The sequence below is a fragment of the Lissotriton vulgaris genome, chromosome 2_1, assembly GCF_964263255.1.
Source record: "Lissotriton vulgaris chromosome 2_1, aLisVul1.2, whole genome shotgun sequence".
NCBI lineage: Eukaryota > Metazoa > Chordata > Amphibia > Caudata > Salamandridae > Lissotriton > Lissotriton vulgaris.
Genome location: NC_141687.1, coordinates 1,095,479,108 through 1,095,499,542, shown reverse-complemented (window position 1 = coordinate 1,095,499,542; position 20,435 = coordinate 1,095,479,108). Strand labels below are relative to the sequence as shown.

General features: G+C 47.8%; 1 protein-coding gene across 4 annotated transcripts in view; it reads right to left on the bottom strand.

The window, feature by feature from the left end:
• ARHGEF12 (Rho guanine nucleotide exchange factor 12) overlaps positions 1 to 20,435 on the bottom strand; it is an 888,740-nt gene that overhangs the window by 640,602 nt on the left and 227,703 nt on the right. For all 4 annotated transcript variants that reach the window (XM_086956791.1, XM_086956792.1, XM_086956788.1 and 1 more), the window contains one exon: positions 9,274 to 9,366. In XM_086956791.1, coding sequence (XP_086812917.1) covers positions 9,274 to 9,366 — 93 coding nt within the window. The remainder of the gene's footprint in view (positions 1 to 9,273; positions 9,367 to 20,435) is intronic.

The following is a 20,435-nucleotide window of genomic DNA, read 5'->3' as shown; positions in this document are numbered from 1 at the left end:
GCTAGTCTGTGGAAGGAGCCCTTACTGGAGGAAAAAACTCTGAATAATTCTTTCATGAACTATTTGATGACTTTGTAGAAGCAGAAAGAGAGAATGTGAGGAGCATCTATATCTTGATGTTGCTGCAAGTCATACCTTAACAGATCTATGCACCAACCGTAAATGAGCTATTGAGAGGAGACAGGGTTGTTAGCAGTCAAATTGTGCTAGTAGAGGATGTAAGTTTCATTTCTTGCACCATAGAAAGAAACATTTCCATTACAGTTTACATGTCTTTATCGTGGCTTCCACCTTGACTTGGACAGACTACACCTGCAGTCCCGAGGAACACTGAGATCCTTTAATTCATGCAATTCAGGAGCTGTGCGCAAAAAAAGAGAGAAGTCAGATCAGGATAAAAGACCTAGCCTTAGTTCATCGTCAAAAGCTTATGGGATGTTGGAAAGTGAATGTGGCCGTACTCCGATAGCAGGAGAAGCTCTTTGAACCAATGCTGCATGGGTTACCTGGAGGCTATGAGGATGAGATGACACCGCTCAGCTTTCCTTTTGCGGAGAACCTTTGGTATTAAAGGTATTAGGGTAAAAGGTAAGAATAGATCCTAGATCCGTCCTGGATGTGGATGCCAACTTGCATAGAAATGGCATTTGTGAGAACAAGAAGATCATATTTAGCGCAGACTGATTAAACTTCGTTGAGGTGGTTTCATTGCATGCTGGTTGTATTGTCCATGCATCCTAACACCAAAGACTGCTATCATTGGCAGGAAAGCTTGGAGGCAGTTAGTTGGCTCTGAGCTCCAGGCGATTGAAAGGTATGCTCTTTTGGAGAGGAGACCACTTTCCTTGAACTTGCAGGTCCTGTAGATGCCCGCACCAGCTCTCCAGGGAGGTATCCATAGTCATTATGAAGGGAGGTATTTGAGGTAAGAACTTTAGGTCCTCTGGCAGGATGGAAGTCTGGGACCACAAGGCTAGAGCATCCATCATACATGTGTGAAAATCAGCAGGCCCTTGAACAAACTTGTTTTTGCCGCTGGTTGCAGGGTCGGCATCCCATGGCTCTCTGGTCTGGCCGAAGTCCAGATGCCCAGTGTCACGGTCACAGGCCAATCCTATCTGGGTCGATAAGGAATATGCTACTTACCAGTATGCATCTGTTCTTGGCATGTAGGGTTGCTGACATTCATATCTGTGCATAGATCGCTGCCTAGTGTTGGGTACGGATGATTGCACATTGTTGTCCTGGAAGAGTCTTCGAAGTATCACGAGATAGGTGGCTCCTCCCTTGGACTACAGTGCGCATGGGCATCCTCTCCATGCTCAGATTGTTTTTCGCCATTGTGGCAGAGATGGAGTATAGTACAGTAAGAGATGTCCATGCAAAGAGTGAATGCTACAGCTGCGACAGGCACCGGGGAGGCGGGTGGGCGATATGAATGTCAGCAGCCCTACATGCCAAGAACAGATGCATACTGGTAAGTAGCATATTCCGTTTGAGGCATGTGGGCTGCTGAATTCATATCTGTGCATAGAATGTATAGCAGTATCTCCCCTAGCGGTGGCTGCCTGTGCCAGCTGCAGCAGTCTGAAAAAGAGTTTTGAGAACAGCCTGTCCTACAGCAGCTTGCTGTTTGGAATGTACATCTACACAGTAGTGTTTGGTAAATGTATGTATGGTTGTCCATGTGGCTGCTCTACAAATTTCGTGTAAAGGAATATTTCCTAGGAAAGCCATGGATGCCCCTAGTTAGCATGTAGAATGCGCCCTAGGGGGAAAGGTTAAGGTGCGTTTTGCCTTTGAGTAACATATCTGAATGCACTTAACGATCCATCTGGCTATACCGGATTTAGAAATAGGGTTGCCTTTGTGTTGTGGTGAGAAAGCAACAAACCACTGTATTGTCTTTCGAAATGCCTTAGTTCTATCTATATAATAAAGCAGAGCTCTTTTGACATCTAGATTATGTAAGGCCCTTTCAGCAACTGTCTGTGGGTTTTGAAAGAACACCGGCAGGTCTATTGTTTGATTTATATGGAAATGGGATACCACTTTTGGCATGAATTTAGGGTTTGTTCTGAGAACTACTCTATTCGCATGTACTTGGATGAATGGCTCCTGAATAGTTAGGGCTTGCAGCTCACTAACTCTTCTAAGTGAAGTAATGGCAATAAGGAAAGCCACTTTCCAAGTAAGAAATTGTAGTTCGCAGGAGTGTAGTGGTTCAAAAGGTGGTCCCATAAGTCTGGTTAAAACGATGTTCAGATTCCAGACTGGTGAAGGTGGGTGCCTTGGGGGAATTACTCAGTCCCTCCATAAATGCTTTAATTGCTGGCACTCTAAATAGTGAAAGGTGTTGCCTGTTTTGGAGATATGCTGCTAACGCAGCTAGATGTATCCTGATGGATGAGTAGGCTAAATTGCAACGTTGTAGGTGCAAGAGATAGCAAATGATGTTTTGTGTCGAAGCGTCTAATGGGTTTATGTCGTTGTTACTGCAGTAAATGACTAATCGTTTCCACTTAGCCGCATAACATGCCCTGGTAGTGGGTCTTCTTGCCTCTTTGATAATATTCATGCAGTCTGGAGGCAAGTTCAGGTATCCAAACTCTAGGATCTCAGGAGCCAGATCGCCAGGTTCAGCTGTTGCGGGTCTGGGTGTTGGATTTCGCCACGGTTCTGAGTTAGAAGACTGGGTGTTAGTCGCAGTCTTTGATGAGGCGCCACTGACAGTTCTAGGAATGTTGTGTACCATGGTTGCCTCGCCCATGTGGGAGCAACTAGGATAAGCGTCAGCGAATGTTGGCGCATTTTGCGTGCCACTAGCGGTATTAATGGAGCTGGGGGAAAAGCGTACGCAAATTTGCCTGACCAGTTCATCCATATCCCATTGCCCTGCGACTGCGGATGTGGGAACCTGGCGGCAAAGTACTGGCATTTTGCGTTTTCGCTTGTGGCAAACAGATCTATCTCCGGTTGTCCCCATTTCCGGAAGAATGGTTGGAGCACATTGGGGTGAATCTCCCATTCGTGTATCTGTTGACTGCGCCTGCTGAGCAGGTCAGCTATCTGATTGTCTTTGCCTGGGAGGTGTTCTGCCATGAGAAACATGTTCATTTGAATGGCCCATTTCCACATGCCTTGAGCCAGATGCGACAGCTGTGGGGAGTGTGTTCCTCCTTGTTTTTGAATACAATACATAGCTGTCATGTTGTCCGTCCGGATCAACACAGTCTTGTTGCATAAGTGTTGTCTGAATGCTTTTAGTGCTAAGAAGATCGCCATCAACTCCAGAAGGTTGATGTGCATTGTTTTCTTTTGTGTAGTCCATAGTCCCTGAACTGTGTAATGCAGGACATGGGCTCCCCAGCCTAGCAGGGATGCGTCCGCTATCATCACTATTTGTGGGACAGGCTCTTGGGTAGTCGTCCTTTGCATAGGTTTTGTGGATTCCACCAATGCAGTTGTATGCTCGACTGGTCACCACTACTAGGTCCTGTAATTGCCATTGAGCCTGGTTCCACTGCCTTGCTAGGCACTGCTGAAGCAGACGCATGTGTAACCTGGCATGAGGGACTATGAATATGCATGAGGCCATCATGCCTATGAGTTGCATAAACACTCGAGCTGGCAATGAGTGTTGGGGTCTGAACCTTTGGATTAACGTTTGCATTCCGTTTATTCGTGCTGCGTTTGAATATGCCTTTGCTGCTAGTGTATCTATTGTTGCTCCCAGGTACTGTTGGACGTGGGAGGGTTGCAGGTGCGACTTCGAGTAGTTTAGCGAGAAGCCTAGTTTGTGCAGGAGATGAATGGTCTTTGACATGTGGCTGGCACATTGCTGGGCTGATGGCGCCTGTATTAGCCAATCGTCCAGATATGGGTACACATGAATGTGTTGTCTCCTGAGATGTGCCGCCAATGTTGCTAGGCATTTGGTGAACACCCGTGGAGCTGTTGTTACACCGAATGGTAGGACTTTGAACTGGTAGTGCTGTCCTTGAATAGTAAACCTTAGATACTTTCTGTGAGCAGGGTGTATTGGTATATGAAAGTATGCGTCTTTGAGGTCTAGAGTTGCTAGGAAGTCTCCCTGGCGAAGCAGTGGTAAGACTTGTTGGAGAGTGAGCATATGAAAGTGCTCTGACAAAATGTACAGGTTGAGGGGCCTGAGGTCTAATATTGGTCTGAGAGAACCGTCCTTTTTCGGAATGAGGAAGTATAGTAAGTATACTCTTGTTCCTTGGTGTTGTAGTGGGACTGGTTCTATGGCCCCCTTTTGTAGCATACTGATGACCTCTTGCTGCAGTAATGTCATATGTTCCTGCGACATGGGACGGTGCACGGGTGGTATGTTGGGTGGTGTTGACGTGAGTTCTAGGAAATAGCCATGTAGGATAATTTGCCTTACCCACCTGTCTGTAGTGATGATTAACCAGACTGGCAGGAATTGTTGTAGTTTTCCCCCGACCGGTGTTATATGGTCTGCGGGTAGTGCCAAGAAGTCACTGTTTGGTGTTAGTGGAGGATCTATTGGCATTGCCTCCACGACCCCTGCCCTAGGTATTATTTCCTCTGTATCCACCCCTGATTGTGTTTCTATTGTATGTGGATTGCGTATTAGTTTTGTAAGTGGAGGATTGCTGCGATGTGTTACCTCGCGCTCCTCCTCTATAACTTGAGCGACGAAAGGAGCCTCTGTGTTGTTGGGACTGAAGGGCTCCCATGGACTTTGCCGTTTCGGTGTTCTTTTTCATTTTGTCCAGAATTGAGTCAACTGCTGGACCAAACAAGAAATCTGGATTTATAGGCTGGTTAAGAATTCTGGCCATTTACTTCATTTTTGAATCCAGATATGCGAAGCCATGCGTGCCTTCTAAGCAGTACGCTTGTGTTAATAGATCTGGCAGCTCTATCTGCCGCGTCTAGAGCACACTTAATGGAGGCATTGGCGATGAACTTTCCCTCTTGTATAAGTTCCTCTGCCTGCTCTTTGTAAGGTTCGGGTAAGTATTGGAGAAGTCCCTCTCAAGTATCATAGTGTGCCCTGTCGTATCTGGCCAGCAAGGCCTGTGTATTGGCTATGCTCCATGAGTTTGCTGCTTGAGCTGCTACTCTTTTGCCTGATGCTTCTAAAATCTTAGACTCCTTGTCAGGAGGAGGAGCCTCTCCAGTTGTTTGTGAATTCGCACGCTTTCGTGAGTTGGATACCACCAATGAGTCTGAAGGCAGTTGTCCCCTGATGTATGTAGGGTCTACTGGTGCAGCCCTATACTTCTTCTCTATTCTAGGGTTGATGATACGTGCCCTAGTAGTGCCTTTGAAGATGTCATATGCGTGCTTTAGGACGCCCTTTAACATGGGGAGAGTTTTGACACTTCTTTCTGATGTTGCCAGCATATCAAATAGAAAGTCCTCTTCTTTAGCATCAGAATGCATGTCTACATTATGGTAGCTTGCAGCTCTGTCTATTAAGGAGTTAAAAGCCGCTGTGTCTTCTGTGGGTGATGGCTTAGATGGGTATCCATTAGGGTCTGTAATGGGTAGAGCCCCCTCATTGTCTGGCTCACCTCCACCCCCCATGGTTGTGTATTGGGGTCTACATATGGGTTTTGTATATCTCCAAAACCCACATCTGCATACTGATCTTGATCTTGGTTGTAGTCAGAGTGTGCAGGTGAGTATGGTGTGTATGGGGTAGCAGGCATAGCTGGAGAGATAGGTTGGAAAAGAATAGGAGAGGTAGCACAGTCTCTCTTCTTTTTGAGTGGAATTTTAGAAAAGCCTTCACTAGGCACTGGTCTTTTCTTCCTTTTAATAAACAGTCACTTTCCCAGTATTTGGGTCAATATATAGTTTTGACTGATCTTCTGTGGATGGGTCTGGATGGATGATCTCCTATTCCACAGTGTTTTGCCTTGGCACCGTAGTTTTTGGTTTGACGTTCTTCGGTTCGATGCCTTTACTCGGTTCGACCGCTTTTGGAGCCTGGATCGGTTTTTGAGGCTTGCCGACAGGTTTTGTCGGACCGACGTCTATTACAGGTTTCACCACTGTTTTTGGACCAAGCGGTTTCGTTGGTTCGGTAATTTGTTTAGGTGGTAGAGGTGTCTTCGGAGCCTGCGTCTTTGGCTCGATGCCCCTGTATGGATCGATGGGCTTCGGCTCAACCGATTTGGTGTGGTCTACCTTAGGTTTCGGTTTTGGTTTGACGACCGCCTTGGGCGTAGCCCTTTTGCCTTCGTCGACAGGCTTCTTTCCTTTTTCGACAGTCGAAACCGATTTGCTCGAGTCGACGGGCTTTGGCTTCGAGGTCGATTCGACAGCCTTTGTCTTCGAAGGTGTTAATGGAACGGTGGCCTTCGGGTTGGAGCCCTTTGGCTTTATCACCTTCGGTTCAACGACGTTCGGTCCGAAGACTGTCGTGTCGATGAGTTTCGGTTTCGATGGAACCGGCCTTGGATTACGTGTCTCAGAAGGCTCTTTTTGTATGTTCTTAGCCGGGCGGTATGGCGGGGCTGTAGAATCAGTATCTTGATCTTGGCTAAGGCCTGTTGGCGATGCCTCGACCTGAGTCTCTGATATCGGTGTAGTGTCTGTATGGGGCGGTGTACTCACGGTTCGCCCCTCGTCGTCATCGGAGTCGTCTTCGACAGCTACGATATCTTGTTCGTATTCTTCGACATCGACGATCTGTTCTTCGTCGTTGATATAATATTCAGAGTCGTGCTCGGAGAATTGATCTCCCTCTTGATCCGAGTCTTCGGCGTCAACCAGTTCTTCGTCGTCGAAGATCTTCTCGGGCTCTGGTGCAGACTTCTGAATTTCTTGCCTTGCCGCCCGTCGATTCCGGATCGTCTTTTTGGACCGGAACTGGGCACAAGCAAGGCAATAGTCTTCATTATGATCTGGAGACAAGCATTTGTTGCACACTGGATGTTTATCGGTGTGCGGGAACTTCGAGTTGCACTGCGGGCAGTATTTGAATGGGCTTCGTTCCATCGACCGTCGGTCGACGTGGCGTTGAGAAGGCCTAACGGCCCGATTCGACGACCTGAGTGCAAACTAATGTTAAAGAAGGTTATCGGTACAGATCGCGAACAATACCGACGAAACCGAAGGACTTTTGGCCTTTAGAAAAGTTTATCTTGATTCCAAACTTGGAGTGCTGGAAAGTACATCCGAACCCAATGGCGGAAAAAAACAATCTGAGCATGGAGAGGATGCCCATGCGCAGTGTAGTCCAAGGGAGGAGCCACCTATCTCGTGATACTTCGAAGACTCTTCCAGGACAACAATGTGCAATCATCCGGACCCAACACTAAGCGGCGATCTATGCACAGATATGAATTCAGCAGCCCACATGCCTCAAACCTTGCCGTTTAAGGGTCCCAGCAGCTCTCAGAGAAGCTCAGTGAACTTGGGTGCAACTCTGTGCATCTGATCCTGATGCTGCATGGTGGCAGTGCTAGCGACTTGAATACTTTGGGCTACCAACTTGCCCCTGCAGGTTTCTTCAGCTGTTGTACCCCTATGCTGTTAACATGAGGCCAGTTGCACTGGCCTTTGGAGTCTCTTGGCTTGATTGGGCTCTTAAGGAAGCTTCTGCTGACACAGCATGCACAGTCTCTTTCTTCCCTAGCCACTATATGCAGTCTTCGATGGTGCAGCTTCTCTTGCTGGTCCCTCGGTACAGCAAAGTTGTCCTTCAGTTCTTCTTTCAAGGCATATGAGATCTGAGGTCTGTGTACCAGGGGTGCCCCTCTTATACTCGGAAAGTGCCCTCAGGACAGGATGCGGTTGGTAGCCAATGGGCTACCAGGTTCACTCCCACCTGGTGACCACTTTCAGTGGTGTGTGGCATCTGGCTATCCCAGGATGCACCATTATGCCCACTCCCAAGATGGCGAGACTCCTCTATCAATACTCAGACCTCCCTAGTCCACCCCTGGTGTATGGCTACCTCAGGGCTACACGCCCCTAGGGAAACCAGTTTGGCAACTGGTTTCCCCTGCCTGTTCCCTTTGCTAGTCTATCTGCCAAAACAACGGGGCAGCCCTCCTTCCTAGTGTGACACATCAGCCCTTCAAAGGCAGCTTCCCCTTTGAAGCCTGCGTCTTGGTGCTGTAACCTAGGTGGCTCCCTGCAGGAGGGAGTTAACACCTCCCTGGCCTACAATCCCTTATTATTCACCTTCCTGAAAGTCGTTGGCATGTCTCTCCAAGAGGGCAGAAAGCCATCTCATGGAAAAGACTCCATGTGTGCCCGGGAAGGAACAGGAGTTTTGAAGGCAACAAAATGCCAGCATTGCAAACAAGTTACATTAATTTCGACTTGACATACAGGTCAGCTTAATGTAAAGAGTTGTTTAATCTTGGAGAGCCCACTTTGGTTGCACCATTCAGGAGTTAGCATAGCTGAGGGGTCAGCAGGTAATCCTGTACTTGCCAAATGGGCAATCAAGTCTTTCACAATAGAAAATAGTTTTTTTCACATGTTTACTGTCCGGACATGTAAACTACATGTCCTGCCCATATCATATGTTGCACCCCACTGTAGGACTTGGTGAGCGTAGCAAGGGAGTGATTTACACAAATATACAGGGGAAGTAGTGGCTTTGCCATTGCTTTTACTGGCAAACTTGGCTAGCAGTGCAGGACTGCTCTGCCAGACTGTAGAGGCAGACTCAGTGACTCGTTTTACTTGGGGGGGGGAACTCCAGCCTGGGGTACCCCTCTTACGTAAATGCCCTGCGTACCAAAGTACCATATACTAAGGTAAGTTAACCATTTCCAATTGGGTACAGCCAATTCAACATACACTTTAGAGTCCGGGCACTAGCACTGTGGTCTGGTTAGCAGGCTTTAGTGCATTCTGCAAGTCCAAAAGCCAACAGCATCAGTCAAAAACCTTTTTGGTGGCCACACAAATAGAGGCATTTCCTTACACTTACCTTCAGAGATACTGATATAAATGCATTTAAGGGCTACTCTGTGAGCAATGGCTGCAGCAATAGGAGATGCCATCATTGGGGCTATGTCAAGTGGAGGGCTCCTAACTGGACAAATATTGCCCAAAGCGACTGGGAAATACTGTATCACAGAGAACACATTCACCTTTACAGACAATAGCAGCATTGTTCCACAATTTCTGCAGAAACATTATTGTGTGGCACACACACTCCGAAGACATAGCAATGACTACATTATTCCATGTGTTGGACACACACTTTTGTGTGACACTACAATAGCGTCCCAAAGAAACAGAACCCACCTGCTCCTGCTCAGCATCAAAGTCCTCATCTTCAGCTCCTATAATCTGGGGACCAGAGCGAGTGTAAGGATTCACGATGCTTGACTGAGAATCCTGAGTGAACAAGAAATAAACACATCTCTGTATGTTCAGAAAAGAGGAGTACATGGCAATGGCAGACTCAATTGTCTCTTGAGGATTCTACATTTGCAATCAGAGCTATAAGATGACATGGGTTGGAGGGGAAGGGGAGTCTGGTAGGACCTACTTTCCCCTACAGTAATACTTTTTTAGTAGTGACAGACTGGGAAGATCAATAATCTAAAATAGAGAAATACATCTGGAGAAATAAAAAAAGTTCTATCTTTAGAGAAGTACAGTAAGAAACGAATAGTTTCTTACCCGTCGGTGTAGTTTTGCAGCTTGAAGATCTTTCCGGATTCACTATGCTCTGCATTATTCCGCGGTCTGGTGGCTGGGTCCAGAATCGTAGTCTTTTCTTTGGTTTTTTTTTCGTAGCCCAGGTGGGCGTCGACGTCCCACCTTTTGGTGCCCTTCCGGTGACGTCGGCATGCTTCCTGCGGAAGCTCCCACCCTTGGGCACCATCTTCGGATTCTTTTTTTCCCGTTTGTGTTCTGTTTCCGAATAGTATGGCTATGTTTCAATATTTTGTTTCACCGCTTTTTCTTTCAAGGGTCTGTTAAAGTCTTTTCCCTGTTTTTACCACCTCTTTCTCCAGTCTCATCTTTCTGGCGGAGGTGGGTGGGTTCGCTAGTGAATCCAGAAAGATCGTCAAGCTGCAAAACTACACCGACAGGTAAGAAACTATTCGTTTTGCAGCGTGAATCTTTCTGGATTCACTATGCTGTGCATAGACTTTATAGCGGTTTGTTATCATTGTGGCGGGTGGGAGGAAGATGAGCTTTGGGTTTTGAATATGTGTTGAAGCACTTTCTGTCCCACTTGTGCTTCTTTGTTCATTTGTATGTCCACACAGTGTTTTGTGAACGTGTGCACTGAAGCCCATGTTGCCGCCAAGTGTATGTCCTGAATGGGAATGTTAGCCATGAAGGCTATTGTTGCTCCCTTTTTCCTGCTTGAATGGGCCCGCGGGCCCTCCGCTAGCTCTTGCCCAGCTTGCTTGTGGCAGAATTGTATTGCTTGCGCAATCCATCGTGCAATTGTCCCCTTGGTAACTGCTTTTCCCATGAAACTGTCTGCGAATGACACAAAAAATTGTTTTGTTTTTCTGTGATTCTTTGTTCTCTCTATGTAGTGCATGACTGCACGTCTGGCGTCCAGAGTGTGCAGTGCCCTTTCTGCGTTTGTCGTTGGTTTCTGGAAGAAACTAGGTATTTGAATAGTCTGGTTGATGTGGAACTTAGACACCACCTTTGGCATAAAGTGTGGGTCCGTTCTCATCACCACCTTATCGTTGTGAATTTGTATGTAGGGTTCTTGTAGCGTTAACGCCTGTAGCTCGCTCACCCTGCGTAGCAAGGTGATTGCCACTAAGAAAGCTGTTTTTAAGGTTAGCATTTGTAGGGAGGCCTTATGGATCGGTTCAAAGGGCGCTTTCATGAGTTCTGTCAGTACTAGGTTGAGGTTCCACGCGGGTGCTGGTAACCTCTTTGGCAGTGCGATCCTCTTTGCACCTCCCAAGAATCTTTTCACAATCTGTGAAGTAAAAAAGCATTTCCCTGTCTCTCCTCTAATGTAAGCGACTATGGCTGCCAGGTGTACCCTAAGCGAGGATGAGCTCAGGTTAGCCTCGAGCAGGTGCGCGAGGTATTTTAGCACCGTTGAGTCTCCTGTCATCTTGTTGTGCAGTTTTTCCTTTCTGCACCATAGTGTGAACCTCTTCCATTTGGCCACATAGCACTTCCGCGTGCTAGGTCTTCTTGCCTCTCAAAGTACCTTCAGGGTGCTCTCCGGTAATTTAAGGTGTGCGAACTCTTATGTCCTCAGGAGCCAGGCTGACACTTTCCAGCTCTGGATGCAACACCTCTCCGTTTTGCATGGAGAGTAGGTCTTTCCTTCCCCCAAATCTGTGTGGTGCACTCTGTGTCATCTCCATAATCTGCGAGTACCAGGTCTGTCTGGCCCACTGTGGTGCCACCAGTGTCAGGGTCATGTTGCTCGTCCTGCACTTGCTGAGTACCTTGTGTATCAGGAGAATCGGCGAAAAAGCGTAAGCAAATGTCTTTGACCAGCTTATCCATAGGGCATTCCCCAGTGACCCTTCCCCTGGTTGCCTGGATGCGAAGTGCTGGCATTTTGCATTCTGGCGTGTTGCAAATAGGTCTATCAATGGTGTTCCCCACCTGTCGAACAGTCTCCTTGTCTCTTGGGCATTGAGCTCCCATTCGTGTGAAGCCGATGTTGGTCTGCTTAGCCAGTCCGCTTTCACGTTGTCCTTCCCTGCCAGGTGAATCGCCAGTAGGTCTATTTTTAGTGGGATGGCCCATCTCCATATTTCCTGCGCTAGTTCTGACAGCGGGGCTGATTGTGTCCCTCCCTGCTTGTTTATGTAGAACATCGCTGTTGTGTTGTCTGTCTGGATCAACACTGTTTGGTTGTATAGCTTCGTCTGGAATGCCTTTAGTGCGAGGAAAACGGTCTTTAGTTCCAGGTAATTGATGTGTTTGACCGCATCCATTGGTGTCCACAGACCCCTCATCCGGAGTTTTTTCATGTGTGCTTCCCATCCCTTCTGGGATGTGTCTGTGGTGATGGTCACAGTTGGTGTTGGTGGTGTTAGAGGCTTCCCTTTTGTTATGTTTCCTTTGTTCCACCATAATATCTCCTCGTGCACAGCGTGCGTTACAACCACCAGATCCTCCCAACAACCTGTAGCTTGTGACCATTGGTCCTGTAGCCACTCCTGGAGTGGTCTCATGTGGAGTCGTACATTTAGCACTATGTGTATGCATGAGGCCATCATGCCCATCATCCTGCTCGCCGTCCTCACTGTCAGAGCACGCCCCTTCTGGTAGAGGTCTGCCTCCTTCAACAGTGCCTGCGTTCTCTTCTCGCTGGGGAACACTTTCTCCTGTACGGTGATGATCTGTGCACCCAGGAATTTTTTTTTACTTTTTGTAGGTTCATTGAGGATTTTCCCCAGTGGATGGAGAAACCCAGGGCCATCAGCGTGTCTGTCACTCGCTGTGCGTGCCGTTTGCATGTCTTGTATGACCTTGCCTTTATTAGACAGTCGTCCAGGTAAGGGTATACGGGGATCCCTTCCCTCCTTAAGTGTGCTGCGACTGATGCAAGGCACTTTGTGAATACCCGTGGTGCTGATTTCAGTCCGAATGCCAGTGCAGTGAATTGATAGTGATCTGTGTTGATGACAAATCTTAGCAGATGTTTGTGCCGCCTGTTCATTGGGATGTGCAGGTAGGCATCCTTGAGGTCTATGGTGACCATGAAGTCCCCGCCTTGTATCTGTGGAAGGAACTCTTGCAGGGACGCCATTTTGAATTTTGGGGTTTTTATGTATTTGTTGAGGAACCTTAGGTGAAGGATGGGTCTCATTGTTTCGTCTACCTTTGGTACCAGGAAGTACGTAGAGTACACCCCCTTGTTCCTCTCTATGGGCGGTACAAGCTCGATAGCCTCCTTCTGCAGGAGTTCTTGTGCTTCCCTTTGAAGTAGCTCTAGTTCCTTCTTTGCTACTGCTCTTCTTTTTGGTTTTTTTGTTTGGTGGTGTTCTTTCCAACTCTATGCAGTATCCGTACTGTATGGTGTTGAGAATCCATCTGTCTGTAGTTATTTTCTTCCACTCCTGAAAGAAATGGTTCAGTCTTCCTCCCACCGGTGTTACGTGCTCTTGGATGTTTAGTCCGAGCCACTCCTCTTTGTTGTATCTGTGCTCCACCCGTGGAGTTTTTGAAAGGGTGTGCACTGGTAGTGTGGCAGAGTCATTTGGAGGTGGGTTGTTGTCCCCCTCTTCTGTTGTTTCCACGTCCATTCCCCTTCCCGCGAAAGGACTGGCCCCTCTGTTGGTATTGCCAGTGTTGTTTTTGCTGGCTTTGTTGCGTCTGGGTGTCGGCCTGGTGGGTCTGGTGGTAAGTCTGGTGCGAAGTCCCCGGCTGGTTCCCCCTCTCCAGTTTGGTTTTCGTGACGGGGTTCCTCTCTTATTTCCCCTGAACTGCAAGGCCTCCATGGATCTTGCGGTGTTGTTGTCCTTCTTCAACTGGGTGAGCTTTTCGTCCACTGGTGCTCCGAACAGTGTCTCACCATTGAACGGGGTGTTCAGGATGTTGTGTTGCACCTCTGGTTTAAAACCAGATATTCTGAGCCAGGCTTGTCTCCTTTCCGTGATGCCCAGCATCATAAGTCTGCTGGCTGTGTCTGCACCGTCCAGTGCTGTTTTTAGGCATGAATTTGCCACGTTCTTACCCTCCTCTACCAGGTGCGTAGCTCTTTGCTGGTATTCTTGTGGGAGGTGTTTGATTAACTGGCCCAGTTCGTCCAGGAACTGGTATTGGTGCCTGTTCAGCAGGGCGTTGGAATTGGCTATGCGCCAGTGTGTTGCGGCATTCCTCTCTATCTTTCTCCCTGTCAGGTCCATCCTTCTGCTCTCCTTGTCCGGAGGTGGTCCAGACGTTGTCGGGACATTGGCCCTTTTCCTTGCAGTTGCCGCAATGATGGAGTCTGCAGTGACCGTTCCCTGGATGTAGGGTGGGTCCTTGGGGGAGTGCTTGTACTACTTCTCCGTCCTGGGTGTGACGGGTTTACAAGTCGCAGGTTCTTTGAAGGCCTCTCTGCCTTGTCCTTTGATGCTTTCGAGCATTGGCAGGTACTGGCTCCTAGTTTGTATTGGGCAGTGTTTCCACGAGGAAATCCGCCTTAGGCTGTTCCTCTTCGAGTTTTACTGTGAACGCTGATGCTGCGTTCTTGATGACTTCATTGTAAAGTCCAATGTCGTCAGGCGGCGAGGGCCTCACCAGATATGTGTCCACTCCCTCTTCTGGACACTCAGCTTCGAGGTCCTGCCACTCTAGGTCCTGTGTGTCCCAGTATGTCGAGCCCTGGAAGGTCCTCTGGTCGTCATCTTCCTCCTCGTATTAGGGAGTGTCATCTACCCGATATTCCAGATCTTCCTGGCTTTCCGGCGGTGCCTCGACCTCAAACTCATCTTTTTCCTCGACGAGCTCGACCACCAGTGGCTTTGGCTTCGACGGAATTGTATACTCTTTCATCCTTTCGTCGAAGTCTTTCTTTCTCTGCAAGATGTTCTCCATCTCTGCCTTGAGTCTTCTCTTCTTTCTTTCCATTTCGGCCGCATGTTCGTCGCCAATTGGTTGTGCCGGTCTCTTTGTCTGGCTTGATGACATCGAGACTGTTTTCGGCGTCAAGACTGGTCTTGCGTCCTTCGTCGACGTCAAAGAGGTCTTCGGCGTAGAGTGTTCCTTTTCGTGGATGTTTTTCGCCGACCTTGGCTGGTCGACGCCCTTCGGCGCCTGGGAGTCCTTCTGTGAGGATCCCCTGGCCCTGGCTGTTGCCGCGGACGCCGAAAACTCCAGCGTCCGCACTTTCAGGGTCTTGACCTTGTTTTTTCGAGAGTCTTGGGCAGACTGTTGAGTCTTTTAAGCCTTTTTGGGGCGTCGAGTCTCCTACCTTTTCTGGAGTCTTCGTATTATCTGTCTCTACGACCGTGTAGCCGTCGTCTTCTTCGGCGACGTAATCCTCCTCGTCGGTCGATAGTCCCAGGTCTCGAAGGGACGGTGGTTGGCCCTTGCTCTGCATGGCGAAGTTAGCTCTCCTTTGCCTCTCTCTCACATGAAGGGTCTTCGGCGTAAAGGTGGAGCAGGCGTTGCAGTCCCTGCTTTCGTGGTCGACCGGCAGGCAGAGGTTGCAGACTGGGTGTTGGTCTTTCTGCGCGTACTTGTGGTGGCAGTTCCGGCAGAATTTGAATGGTGTGTTGTCCATCTCTTGCGTTCAGGGGGCCCCCTGATTACGCATTCTCTTCTGGACATCGAAGTTCCTCGAAGATCCTCTTCCTCCGTCGTCCCCTTCGCTGATGTAGTCTCACTTAGTCTTCTCTTCTCTTTCCAAAACTTGGCTTTTGGCTTCTCTTTTCTCCAAATCTCTGGAGCCCTCTCGAGAACGATCCAGACCCAACGGAAAAAAGAATCTGAAGATGACGCCCAAGGGTGGAAGCTTCCGCAGAAAGCATGCCGACGTCACCGGAAGGACACCAAAAGGTGGGACGTCGACGCCCACCTGGGCTACGAAAAAAAAAAAAAAAAAGACTACGATTCCAGACCCAGCTACCAGACCACAGAATAATGCACAGCATAGTGAATCCAGAAAGATTCACGCTGCAAAACTGGATTTTTATTTGGGGTGGGCGACTACCCACCTTAAGGAATTATCAATACCCATGTCAGGGTGAACCCTCAAAAGTCACTAAATTATCCTTAGCTCAGTCTCTGGTAGCTATGGCACAAAGCACACAGGCTTAACTGAGGGCAATAAGTAAAGTATTTATGAAATACAAAAACAGTAATATAGTCAAAATGCAAACCATTAAAAATCCCGAACTGAATTAGAAAAATAAGCATAAAATGTAAGCAAAATGGCACCAAAATATTCACTTTGGTGAAAGTTTTAAGTAAAAAAAATAGCGCCAAGAAGCACAAAGTGCCATTGATAGTTGTAAGAAAGTGAATTATTAAGTGGTGTGGTTGTGAGACCTCACCATGTAATAATGCCACAATCTCCATCAGGTCCAGTTAGGCTCTTTAAAAAAACCTCTTAGCTAAGTCCTGTGTAGATGTGGGCTTAGTCAAAGGAGACGTAAAAAAACATTTAGGAGTACTAAAAAGAGTAAATAGGCAAGAAACAGAATTCAATAGAAACCATGCACCAATTTATAAAAAGAGGTTATATTATTACCTTTAAGTAGACACCAAAATGTCAAATCTTTGGAGGGTAAAGAAATGGTTACTTACCAGTAGGAGTAGTTTTCCAGCTTAAAGAGTTTTCTGGATTCACATGTTGTGCATTATTCCACCATCTAGTGGTTGGGTCCAGAATGGAATATGCTACTTACCAGTATGCATCTGTTCTTGGCATGTAGGGCTGCTGACATTCATATCTGTGCATAGATCGCCGCCTAGTGTTGGGTCCGGATGATTGCACATTGTTGTCCTGGAAGAGTCTTCGAAGTATCACGAGATAGGTGGCTCCTCCCCCGGACTACAGTGCGCATGGGCATCCTCTCCATCCTCAGATTGTTTTTCGCCATTGTGGCAGGGATGGAGTATGATACAGTAAGTGATGTCCATGCTATAGAATAATTCTGAGTGCTACAGCTGCGACAGGCACCGGGGAGGAGGGAGGGCGATATGAATGTCAGCAGCCCTACATGCCAAGAACAGATGCATACTGGTAAGTAGCATATTCCGTTCGAGGCATGTGGGCTGCTGAATTCATATCTGTGCATAGAATGTATAGCAGTCTCCCCCCTGGCGGTGGTTGCCCGTGCCAGCTGCAGCAGCTTGAAAAAGAGTCTTGAGTACAGCCTGTCCTACAGCTGCTTGCTGTTTGGAGTGTACATCTACGCAGTAGTGTTTGGTAAATGTATGTATGGTAGTCCATGTGGCTGCTCTACATAGGTCTTCTAGAGGAATGTTTCCCAGGAAAGTCATGGATGCCCCTAACTTGCGTGTGGAATGCACTCTTGGGGGAACTGTTAATGTGAGTTTAGCTTTGTGATAACAAATTTGTATGCACTTAACAATCCATCTGGCTATACCTGATTTTGAAATGGGGTTGCCTTTGTGCTGTGGTGAAAAGGCAACAAACAGTTGCTTAGTTTTCCTGAAAGGTTTTGTTCTGTCTATATAGTACAGGAGAGCTCTTTTAACATCCAGGGTATGTAGAGCTCTTTCTGCCACTGAATCTGGATTTGGGAAGAACACTGGCAGTTCGATAGTCTGATTGATGTGAAACTGGGATACCACCTTTGGCATAAATTTAGGGTTTGTATGTAGCACTACCCTATTTGCATGAATTTGTATGAATGGCTCCTGAATAGTTAGGGCTTGTAGCTCACTAACTCTCCTAAGTGATGTAATCGCCACTAAGAAAGCCACTTTCCACGTTAGGAATTGAATCTCACACAAGTGTAGAGGTTCAAAAGGTGGTCCCATCAGTCTGGTTAGAACCACGTTGAGGTTCCAGACAGGTGAAGGTGGGTGTCTTGGAGGAATCACTCGTTTGAGTACCTCCATAAAAGCTTCAATAGCAGGTACTCTGAATAGTGAAAGGTGTTGCCTGTTCTTAAGATAAGCTGCTACCGCAGCTAAATGTATACGTATGGAACTGTAGGCTAGATTGCATCTATGTAAATGTAACAGGTAACATGATTTTTTGAGTAGATGCATCTAGCGGATGTAATTATTGGTACAATAGATGACAGATCGTTTCCACTTCGCCGCATAGCATGCTCTGGTTGTAGGTCTTCTGGCCTCTTTGATGATATTCATACAGTCAGGAGGCAAGTTCAGGTAACCAAACTCTGACTTCAGGAGCCAGATCGCAAGGTTCAACTGTTGCGGATCTGGGTGCTGAATGTCTCCATGGCTCTGCGTTAAAAGACTGGGTGTTAATCGCAGCCTTTGATGAGGCACCACGGAAAGTTCTAGGAACGTGGTGTACCATGGTTGCCTCACCCACGTTGGAGCAACTAAGATGAGTGTCATGGAGTGTTGTCACAGTTTGCGTGCCACTAGTGGTATGAGCAGGGCTGGGGGAAAAGCGTACGCAAACCTGCCTGACCAGTTCATCCATATCGCATTGCCCTGAGACTGCGGATGTGGAAACCTGGAGGCGAAGCTTTGGCATTTTGCGTTTTCCCTTGTGGCGAACAGGTCTATCTCTGGGTGACCCCACTGCTGGAAGTACGGTTGTAGCACTGAGGGATGTATCTCCCACTCGTGCATCTGGTGGCTGTGTCTGCTGAGCAGATCCGCCATCTGGTTGTCCCTGCCTGGGAGGTGTTCCGCCATGAGGAATATGTTCCTCTGAATGGCCCACTTCCACATGCTTTGCGCTAGATGTGACAACTGTGGAGAGTGTGTCCCTCCCTGCTTCTGTATGTAGTACATGGCAGTCATGTTGTCCGTCCGGATCAACACGACTTTGTTGCACAAATGTACCTTGAACGCCTTCATTGCCATGAAGATTGCCATCAGTTCCAACAGGTTGATGTGCATCTTCTTTTGCTGTGTCGTCCATAGTCCCTGTACTGTGTAATGGAGGACATGCGCTCCCCAGCCCAGGAGAGATGCGTCCGTCGTCAGCACTATTTGTGGTACAGGCTCTTGGAACGGTCGTCCCCTGCAAAGGTTTTGTGGGTTCCACCAATGCAGAGAGTTGTATGCGCGACCGGTCACCAACACTAGGTCTTTTAATTGTCCTTGAGCATGGTTCCACTGCGGTGTTAAGCACTCCTGAAGCAGACGCTTGTGTAGTCTCGCGTGAGGGACTATGAAGATGCAGGAGGCCATCATGCCTATCAACTGCATAAACACCCGTGCTGGGAGCGAGTGTTGGGGTCTGAATTTTTGAATAAGTAATTGAATACTGTTGATTCTTGCTGAGTTTGGCTGTGCCTTTGCTACCAGAGTGTCTATCGTCGCTTCTAGGTACTGTTGTACGTGAGCGGGTTGGAGATGAGACTTTGCATAGTTTAATGAGAATCCGAGGCTGTGCAGGAGGTGAATAGTGCGAGACATGTGGCTGGCACATTGCTGGACTGACTTTGCTTGGATGAGCCAGTTGTCCAGATAGGGGTAGACGTGGACATGGTTCTCCTCAGGTGCGCCGCTACCGTCGCTAGGCACTTGGTAAACACCCTGGGGGGTATTGTCACCCCGAAAGGTAGTACCTTGAACTGGTAGTGCTGATTTTGTATGGTAAACCTGAGATACTTCCTGTGTGCAGGATGTATTGGTATGTGGAAGTATGCGTCTTTTAGGTCTAGTGTTGCGAGGAAGTCTCCCTGAGTGAGCAATGGCAGAATCTGTTGTAAAGTGAGCATGTGAAAATGTTCGGATAAGATGTATTGGTTTAGGGGCCTGAGATCCAGTATTGGCTTGAGAGACCCGTCCTTTTTGGGTATTAAGAAGTACAGCGAGTATACCCCTGTACCCTGTTCCTGTATGGGGACGAGTTCTATGGCCCCTTTTTGCAGCATGCTGATAACTTCTTGCTGCAATAAGTATGTGCTCTGCAGACATAGGACGGTGTCTTGGGGGTATGTTGGGTGGAGTGGAAGTTAGCTCTAGACAATAGCCGTACTGAACAAGTTGTCTCACCCACCTGTCTGTGGTAATGCTCTCCCAGACTGGCAGGAACTGTTGTAATCGCCCCTGACCGGTGTTACATGGTCCGGGGGCAGTGACAAGGCGTCACTGTTTAGTATTGGCGGAGGATCTGGTGTTGTTATTCCCTCGTCCTCTGCCCTTGCTGCTGTTGCCACGGTATCCACCTCTATTGTTCTTATTATAGGTGGTCTGCGTGCTCCCTTTATTGTATGGAATCTGTTGTGATGCCTGGCCTCGTGTAGCTCCTCTGTTACTGGAGCGACAAAAGGAATCTCCTCTGAACTGTTGGGACTGCAAGGCACCCATAGACTTGGCTGTTTCTGTGTCTTTTTTAATCTTTTCTAAGATTGTGTCCACATCAGGACCAAATTTAATAAATCAGGGTTCACAGGCTGATTCAATAATGTGGTTTGAATTTCAGGTTTGAACCCAGAGATGCGCAACCAAGCATGTCTCCTGAGCATGACACTTGTGTTAATGGCCCTGGCTGCTGTGTCTGCTGCATCTAGCGCACATTTAATGGATACGTTGGATAGGAGTTTCCCCTCCTGGATTAGCATTTCTGCTCCCTCCTTGTAGGCCTCAGGCAAATGTTGCAGCAGTTGCTCTAGAGTGTCATAATGCGTCCCATCGTATCTGGCTAATGGGGCCTGTGTATTAGAAATTCTCCAGATATTAGCTGCTTGAGCAGCCACCCTTTTCCCAGAAGCTTCTAATACTTTAGAATCCTTGTCTGGAGGAGGAGCATCACCCGTAGTTTGTGAGTTGGCGCGCTTACGAGCATTTGAGACCACCAAAGAGTCTAACGGCAGCTGTCCCTTAATATATGTAGGGTCCAC